Genomic DNA, 9,811 nt, shown 5'->3' with positions numbered 1-9,811 from the left:
AAATAACTCTAATGCATTAACCCTGGCAATAAATTCATGGGACAATTAAGAATGTGTCTCCATGAAGATTTTCTTTTAAATCTTTTTTTTGCATTTTTTTTTTCATCCCTGCACCATAAATTTTCTGTTGCATCAGTAGCCCACAGTACCCGAGTCCACAGTGACCAGCTCTGTGGTGCTGCATGTTGTAGTAATATGAAAATGATCTGTGTTTTCACAGAGCAATGTTTTTTCCTTTTCTCTCTCTCTTTTTTTTTTTAACAGAGGTATTCCTTCTGCCCAAAAATAGCTTCCTAGTCTGAAGAACTGGACACAACCACACAAATCATGCCACACTTTTTTTCTTTTTGCTTGCTGAAATGGGTTGCCTCTTTTTTCATTTGCAGTTGCTTGAGTTAAGCACACTACCATCCCCCTGTCTCTGTATGTAAAAACCCATTCTCGAGAGCACACAGCAAGTCTGTTAATGGCTGAAATTTGCCAATTCCAACTGGCAAAAGTACATTTCTTTTCTAAAACAAAAGGTCCGTTTCCCCGCTATTCATTTAACACAATCACTGGAAGATATTCTTGTACATTCTTTAATCTATGATTATTAATCTTACAAAGAATACCAGGTCTTGGTGAGCTTAAACACTTTGGTAGGCAACTGTGAAATATTAGCTTAACTGCATGCCATGGATACTTTATCCAAGCCCATACCACTCCACATCCAACACCACTGCACTACTCAGACCTCTGCAGCTTTAGCAGCTTAATATAAAAAGAAAAGAAAAAAAAAAACAACTACACTGAGCCTCAATCACTCACTTGCAGAGTACATTGCAAATATGTAATATTGCATAGATAACAATGTCAGACACTATAATAGTTTTATTGCAAGATAAAGCTGTTTTTTAAAATCCATTTTCAGAGTAGTGTTTGTCACCTGTTGCACTGATATCAGCAGCAGAAGCTCTCAGGAAACTCTCAGTCAGTTTTTTGTGCAACCATGATTCACATTTAAGTAAATCTGAGCCTGTGAAGCAGCCCAGGGCTGAGTCTAACCCTATTAATTAACAGTCAGTTCCCCTTTAGTCATTCAAGGGTGGTTTTCACAGTTGTATGATCCCCAAAACAGCTCTCTCTTCCACTTTCTCTTTCACACATACACATGCACCCACCCACCCACCCACCCACACACACACACACACACACACACACACACACACACACACACACACATACACGTTCTTGTTTCTTCGCTCCAAGTCTGATTACTCATTATTGATTGCTCCACGCTGGCTTGTCTATTTTCTTTGTGCACCCCTGTGGATTAAACTCAGAGGAAGTAGTCAGGGGGCGGGGAAGTTGGGTTGCTGGTGTGGGTCGGCTGGGCGTCACCACCGGTACCATGGTTTGTGCTGAGCAACTTCTCATAGCGAGCCTTGTAGGCGTCTCTCTCCCTCAGCACTCGCGTCAGCTCGCACTGTAGCTGTTCCAACTGATGAGAAAGGAGTAGAAAGATTGTAATTTATCTGCGCTTCGCTGAGCTAAAGTGCAAAGATGCTCACTTGGAGTGCATTATTTATTCTATCTGCAGAGTGTGTCAGCAGTTATGTCAGATGCTGCATGTTTTTGCTGTCCTCACCTACTCTAAAACCAGAATTTCCCATTAAAAAGCTGGCTGATATTAATGATTAATGCCAGTGTAGAAAAAGAGGCAAAATCTCAGGTTTGACACTTATGAAAAGAAATTGAAGACTGTGTACCTGCTGGGTAAGCAAATGTTTCTCAGACTCCAGAGCGTGCCTGTGCTGTAAGCGCTTGTAGCGGCAGGACTGGGCATAGCCTCGGTTCTTTAGCGTGCGGCGTTTCTGCTTCAAGCGCACCACCTCGTCCTTGCTCACTCCACGCAGGTGTCGGTTCAACTCGCGCACTGACAAGCTCACCAGCTGCTCATCAGAGAAACGCTCGTTCGCCCCGCACTGAGGAACAGATGGAGACGACACACATAAAGAATATGCTGTTTCTCACCATTAATTGGCAACAAGACACATGCAGGAAATTATGGGAGGGTGTGCAGGGTGTGAAGCTGGTTCTGGCAAAGCCTTAGATTCATATATGGCATGAATGGTGTACACATGATGTGTCAAACTGAGTGTGCGTGTGTGGTGTGTGAGCGTGCCTGGCTGTCAGGGGGCACATTCTGGCACCACATGTCTATAATCTGTCATGTAATCTGACTAAGTGTGGGAGACAGTTATCAGGATTACCCACAGCAATAATAGCAGATATTATCATAAGCTCACACTGTGTTCCATATAGAGATCCACCCAGACATCTTGATCAACCAGAACACAGATTACAAAGTTTATTTACCTTTTACATGCAGAGCAGAATATTCACAACTGAGTTATTAATAAGATACTAATGTAGTTTTAAGCAGAAATACTTATCGACAAACATTTTTCTTCCTGAGGACACCAATAACAGGCCGGCTGTATATACAGTTAATGAATGAAGGGATGCACCACCCATGAGCTTCTATGCCTTTGCTTCTATTTATTCCCCATTATTTGTAATGAAAACTGAGAAATTATTACAAAGTAATTAGAAAAAGTGGCTTAACTTTTTTTTTTTTTTTTAGGTCTTTCAAGATTTAGTCACCACCAAACTGGCATCACATAACAATCTGCAACATTGAGCCAAAATCTTGGTGCATCCTTTATTGAAATAATGCAAATTTACAGTATACCTTTTAAAATACTAACATTGAGAGATTTACAGATGTCAGATTATAACTAAATTAAATTACAGAATACCTGCAGCTGCTAAACTGTTTTGGGAAAAAATGTTCCCAAATTTTCCCTTAGGTAAAGATTTATCTTCCCTTATTGTTGCCATGTGGAAAACAATCCTTAAAGTGATACTTCAGATAGACAAAGACATTAATAACCATGTTGTAATGGCCTAATCCTAATCCTTTGCTGGACCATCGCTCCCTCCTTCCGCCCAGCCTTTTAATGCGACTGTTTTCTCGCTTCACGTCTTTTCCCTCCAGGAATTTCTCATGGTTTACTGATTAACGCTTCCTGCTGAATATTATAATCATAATTAGGCCCTCTCTTCAATTCTGGATAGATTTGTACCTGATTGGTTTGTGGGTGGTGATGATGGTGATGGTTGCCATGCATGGGGTGGTGCGGGTGATGCTGATGATGGTGATGCTGGTGGTGATGCTGGTGGTGATGAAGGCGGCCCTGGGGGCTGAGGGGTTGGGGGTATGGAGCAGAAGCAGGGTTAGTGTTGGGGAGGGAGGGAGGGCCTGATGAGAGGAAGACGAGTGGGCGATGGCAGATGTCTGCTGCTTTGGCGCAGGAGATGTCACCTCCGCTGTCGCTGCTTGAGTCTCCCAGGTTGCTGCTTGAACTCTGAGAAAGACCTGGGAACTGAAGAGAGGAGGTGCAAATGATGAAGGGAGAGAGAAGTATAAAGTCAGTTGTTTAGTGGGTATATGTATAATGAATAATAACACTGACATAGCATAAGAAATTCTTACCTGTGAGCTAACAGCTGCTGCAGCTGAGTTCAGTAGAGCCTCCACAGCATCCTCACACCCCAGGAAGCCATTCACCTGCCCTCTCTCTCGGTCCCCTCTCTCTGGCACCCCTCCCAAGGCTCCCAGCAAAGTGGCGGGCCCCGTCACCTCACCTCCAAACTGTTGCTGCAGTGCGGCCAGCCAGATCAGGTCCTCCAGAGAGGCTGGGGTCGGACCTTGAGGGCCGCCGTGGGCTGGACTGCCTTCCACGTTCCCCTGAGAGCCGGAGCTGATGTTGGAAGTGAGACTGTTGGGTATGGAGAGGGGAAAGGAGATGGAGGAGGACGATGAAGAGAGAGAAGAAGAGCCCGAAGGGGGTGGGTGGGCATCGCTGAATGTGGGCGAAGGTGGCAGTGAGTTGTAAGGGCTGGAGCTCAAGCTGGAGTCCTGCGGTGGGTGGCTGGTGTACGGAGAGCTGGAGGGGTCGTGGGTACCAGATTTAGGGTACGCACATGGAGGAGGGAGCGGAGGAGTGTCAGATTTGACCTCAAACTTGAGAAGGTCAAAGTCGTTTAGGTATTCCATGGCCAAAGGGCTTGGGGGAAGAGAAGGCATGGGGAGGGAAGGAGAGGACATGATGTTTGTCGCTGCTGCTGCTGGCGGGAGCTTCAACAGGGTTTTTCCGTGTGTCAGGATTGTTGAAAAGTCCAGTCCTCTGACTCAGTGCAGCTCATAGACAGCGGCAGCGGTGATGTCAGAAAGTCCACTGGTTGGTGAGTTTCTTTTGTGAGAAACTGTATGTCCCCTTTTCCTTGTCTCTGTTTCTTTTGTCCTGAAGAAACAAAAAGGGAAAAAAGGGTTTGGATGGCAGGGATAAGAGTAATGGGTGGTTGATGTTGTCTATAAAGAGCTGATAAGCTGTAATTAATGTTACTAATTTTGTGCAGCATAGATTTAGCGCTCATAATTAATTAAAAGAAAGCTAAGAAATGATGCATCGAACCAGAAATATGTGTTTTTTATTTAACTTCACTCGTTCTTTTTCCTTATTAAAACTGGATGCCTACATTACCCATAATAAAAGCTGACAATGATCTTTGAGGTGTGTTGTGTTGCAGGCCTTAGGCTGCAGAGGAGTGGTAAACTCACATACATCTACATCCAGATTATTTTCATTTGAACTTAATTTCCAGCCTTGAATTTAAATTAGATATTGCACTACTCCTTTAAGTACTTCCCAAGCTCTGTCAGCTCATTCATGAATACATCTAAAGACCCCCTTTAATTTAACCATTTCAGTTTGACTGAAATATATATATATATATATTCCAGTCAAACTGATTCTATCATGAAATGCCTTAAAAAAAAGGATCAGTTAGAAATGGGTAAACATCAAGGTAGGCTGTGTTTGTATATTAACACACTAATCTGCAGCACACACCTCTTGCTTCCCACACATGTAAGCAGTCTGTGTACATAAAAAACACAAAGTTTCGTGCACTTTAAAAGTGCATTTCCTCTCTTGTAATTATATCAGTACTGAGCGTCACATTTCTTCTTTTTAAGATCTCCTGGCTAAATGAAGAAACTGAATAAAATGTGCTGTCAGATGCCTTTTGAAAACATCTTCTTCTGCATGTCAGGTTTTGCATTTGGAATACTTCCATGTAGAAATACTTTCCAGGTTGCTCAGGAAATGCAATATATCTAGAAACATCTGCTCGCTGAACTCATAAGCAGTTGAAGCAGAGGAATTCACAGGCTTAATCATTTTTGACAGAAAGATCCACAGGTCTCAGAGAGCAAATCCAATTATCGAGCACTTCAGACTTTAATCCAGAGGCCAAGACTTTCTAAAATTCTATACAGCTGTAAATGTACTTTTAGCAGAAATTGATAACAAGTTAAAAGTAACATATCAAGATAGTAAAATGTGACCTTTTTTATGCATTTGCTGTCAAATTCATGTTCAAAAACTCGTTTTACACAAAAAAAGAGTTACATGACAATATTTTAGAGTAACTTACAGAAAATCTGAGACGATAAATGAGTTAAATATTAGCATAATGAGTCAAAACATTCAAAAACAAATGAAGAGGCTAAAAGTAGTGTCCTCACAATAGAACTGAAAAGTTCAACACTTCCATTATGCTACAGGGGTAAGTGCATCAAAGAAAGCTGTAAGTGGTTTCCGCCAATACTAATTACACTCCTTCAGATTTAATAGTTGTTATTAATAAAATGAACACCTAATTAAAAAAGTCCACCTTTGACTAGTGCCTCTGCTTCACTGCTCATTACTTTCACCCCCTGTGGCTCAAAATGGATTGTAAAAGAAAGCAAACAGTGACAGGGCTCCATGGAGGCCTCAGTCTGGCTCCGGACCAGAGTTACAGCAAAAACACACACATGAGAGAAAAAAGTAGAGTGAAAGCAGGCCGAGATAAAGGCCCGGTGTGAGAGACGGTCAAACAGGCAAAGTGACTGAAAAGATCTTACCGTCGGTCATAGAGAAGAAGGATGGTTACGAGCTCTTGTCAACGTCCCCACTGAACACACACACAAACACAAATAATCGACTGACTGGTTGACTGACACGTTTGGAAAGAGACACAGAGGAAACAGCGTGTGTGTGCATGTGCGTGCGCATGTGAGTGTGTATAGCACTCTGCTACTGAGTGCCACTGCCCCCTTTCTTTCTGTCCACTCTGCTGCAAATCCCTGTTTGCAGCAATCCCCTCCTCTCTCTCTCTCTCTCTCCGTCTCTCCCCTCCACATCCCTCTCTCATAGTTCACAGGCATGTTCACGCTCTCTGGCAAAGTCTCCCCCGCTTCACTCTGTCACCCCATCTCATATTTTGTACTCCTTTTTCTTTTTCTCTTCTTGTTTTACACGTTTCTGTTTCCTTGCATACACCCCACACACATACCTCCAAATTCCCAACTCTCTCCTTTGATGCGACATAAAATTTCTTGCAAAAGAAGCAAAAACACTTCATACATGCACCGCTTCCTTCATCAACTACATTTCAAAACTGTTGTTCTGCAAAACAAGTATCGCTGACACTTCATGAAAGTTTACTCAACTATCTCTGAATATTTATCTCTCGGACATAACAACTTTAACAATTGTGTTGCTGCAAGTTGGACTGTAGGCTCTGTGCTGCCTCACAGTGGATAGTCACATATACTGAATTGAAAATGAGTCAAGAGCAGCTCTGCTTTAACGCTAAAATGCTGTTAAATATTGAACCTGTGAGTTGTTACAGTCAACCAGGTTAAAGACAAAGTTTTAAAAACTCTCTAACCCACAGACCCTGTCACTGTAACCACATAAGGTCAAATGAGTCTAAAACCATACACTTATTGTGTTGTTTTTCCATCTGATTGGTGCCTTTTTGTCCAAATGTTTCACTGCAATGGAAGATGCTTTAAAAAGAAGAAGCTGTAGAGTATTACTATTAAGGTCACTGGATGTTTACTCGAGACTCACAGATTATACAGGTAACACAAAAACAACAACAACCCACAGAAGAACAAAGAAAAATGGGGGAATTTATTGAAAAAAATTGTTTTAAATTACAGGATTTAGATAAAAATTGTGTTGCAGCAATTGGACACTGTCAATTTAAACCAGTGTCCAACGTACTTGTCAGCAGAGGTGCAATCTGCTCATGTACTGTGCTTTGGTTCAATTTCAAGGTACTTTTATCTTACTTGAATATATTCACTTTTTAAAATTCATCGTGCTAAATTTCCCAGAGAAAATAAAAAAAAATATATAACACAGGTTTTGAATATCTAAACCAGCTGGCTGTTGGTTTATTCTAACATGGTTTTATGTTGACAGTCTACATAAAAGTAATTATATCCACTGATACAATACAATATCTATAATTTTTATAGTATTGCTTTTGTGCATTTGATGCCTAATATTTCTCATTATTTTCTCTGCATTATTGTAGGTCTCTGTCTTACAATATAAATTGCCTTGAGGTGACTGCTGTTGTGGTTTAGCTTTATATAAATAAAACTGAATTGAATGTTTTCTGGTGTAATTTCTATTACCACTGTTTAATATTAAATAAATACATACCAGCAGTGATTCACCCATTAAGCTCATCCCATTTATGGATTTATTCAAACAAAGTAATGAGTCTTAATTATGTATTGCCTACTGGCCCCAAAGGCAAACAGCACTTCTGTGCTTCATTATGTCTGGATTAATTTGTAGCAGTATAAGTTAATATCATTTTAAGCATAAAAGACTGATAATTTAGATGTATGACTGAAAATGTATCAGTGAACAATGATCTCACTAACTGGATATGTTTTCAGCTGGTAGATATTCATCTCTGTGGGTACAGACCCAAAACATTTCAACAAAGAGGTTCGTGATTTGAAATTAGCACCCCCCGCGTCGCCTTACTACCCTGCCTCTCTCAGTTAGGATCAAAATCTGTGAACTAATGCTGTTTTTTTTTCTTCTTCCAAGCCATTTAAGTCTGCAGGGAAATGCACAACAAGCGTTTCTCGATGCTCCTTAAAAGCTAAACTTGTTAATCCCGAGTCTCTCAGTGTCTTAATAGCGTCTCGTTGAGGAATCAGTAAGTTAATAGTGCCTTCACAAATCTGATTTGGACTGTAAACAAAACCTTTATTGAAAGCAGACATGCTGACTCGTGGAGAAAAAAAAGCACAAGACTGATAAACAGTTTAGTATTTTACTATGTAATTAAAAAAAATCTTTAATAAGCAGAGATGTTACTGACAGCTAAATAAGATTTAATAGACATAGTAAAATAGAAAAGAATTTAAAGGTAAAAAGCTTCTGTTCTCTTCTTTCAGTTTCTGTTTCCTCTGCTCTCTACTTTAACCTCTCTATCTGGCCATCATTTGTGTTTCCGGGGAAAGCTTAGCAGCTAAACCAACAGGGCCTCCTGTGAGGGCGAGGGACAAAGAGAGGGAGAGACACAGAGGAACTTACCTCATACTTCATGACAAACACACAATCACTCCTCCTGCATCTACACACATTTATCTTTTAGCATCTCAGTGTGCCTTACACACAGGTGTGACCTGAAGTTGATTCAAATGATTCACTGTTCGTTTGCTCTTTTATTTTAGAGGCAAAGGTAAGTTTTGAGGTCGTGTGATTAAGATAACGTAGTAGAGGTCGACCAGTATGTTGACTGGCTGGTGTTGTTTTATCACATTAAACACACAGTGACACAAAAGCTTTTTTCTTACATAGAGTAGTAGTAGTAGTAGCAAAAAGATTCTTGTAATAATTAGAAAATTATGTCATCATATATCAAAGAAGCTCTGACTCCTTGAAGCAGAGTAGCATCATATTTGAGCATATTGTATGCAAAGTCCAGCTGTAACTTGGTAACAAGTAGTTGGAACAAAAACAATGACTTTTCTTTTCATTACCATAATTTTTCCATATCATGTCTGGCATACTTTAATTAGAGTACGATGATATATTGAGCCAAACACAGAATCGTTTTAATGCAAAACTGAAACCTCCGCTTTCTGAAACCTCAAAAAGCTGATAAGCCAAAGCCCAGTAATAACAGAAGGTAAGAAAAAAAAAAAAATCCAAACTAACAGAAAAAGTTAGGCACTGGGGACAAAGGCAAGAAACATGGGATTGCACATGAGGGGAAACAGATGATGAGAGAGGTAAATAAAAACTAAATATAGATGGCAGGCTGATTAGTTTACGAGACACAGCAAAGAGAAAGAAAGGAATAAAGACAGAAAGCAAAAAACACAACATTTCACAAAAGAAAACAAAGTACAACATGATGACATGATGTAGGGAAATAACTATAAAGACACACTCTTTGCAAAGCGTAGTCTGGATTTGATTTGTGGAGGAAATGTTTAGCTTAGCTTTGCCAGGCTAACTGTGATGACATCGTATCCTGTTTCCTGTCTTCATGTTAAGCTTACTGACTGCACGCTATGACTTAATATCATCCATGCCGATAAAAATATATTAGTCTTACAATATATTTAGAAAGAAAATACATCATGCACTATTACACTAACATTTCTTCACAACAGATAAAACTGGAAACACTCCCTTGCAGGATGCTTTTAGATGTAAATTGATGATCTGGCAGAAAAGACTCCGAAAACTTGAGCAGGCTATTGGCCCTGACCCCCTGAATGTGACACTGACCCCCCTATCAGCTCTTAACCCAGTTTTATAGCCTTCAGAATTACTACTTAGAGGCTCTGAAGGCCAACAGAGGACATGACTTGGACTATTTGGACTGT

General features: G+C 40.5%; 1 protein-coding gene across 1 annotated transcript; it reads right to left on the bottom strand.

The window, feature by feature from the left end:
- Nucleotides 1-244: 244 nt before the first annotated feature.
- nrl (neural retina leucine zipper) lies at nt 245-7,166 on the bottom strand. Its single transcript, XM_040040558.1, has 5 exons — nt 6,020-7,166; nt 3,542-4,352; nt 3,132-3,431; nt 1,752-1,967; nt 245-1,483 (listed from the first exon to the last, which is right to left on the bottom strand). The coding sequence occupies exons 2-5, from the start codon at nt 4,154-4,156 to the stop codon at nt 1,322-1,324; spliced, it is 1,293 nt and encodes a 430-aa protein (XP_039896492.1). The 5' UTR covers nt 4,157-4,352; nt 6,020-7,166; the 3' UTR covers nt 245-1,321.
- Nucleotides 7,167-9,811: the final 2,645 nt, after the last annotated feature.

Source organism: Simochromis diagramma, unplaced genomic scaffold (genome assembly GCF_900408965.1).
Source record: "Simochromis diagramma unplaced genomic scaffold, fSimDia1.1 OVJJ01000026.1, whole genome shotgun sequence".
NCBI classification, from domain to species: domain Eukaryota; kingdom Metazoa; phylum Chordata; class Actinopteri; order Cichliformes; family Cichlidae; genus Simochromis; species Simochromis diagramma.
The sequence above is the reverse complement of the archived record's forward strand: the minus strand, read 5'-3'. Positions and strand labels throughout refer to the sequence as shown.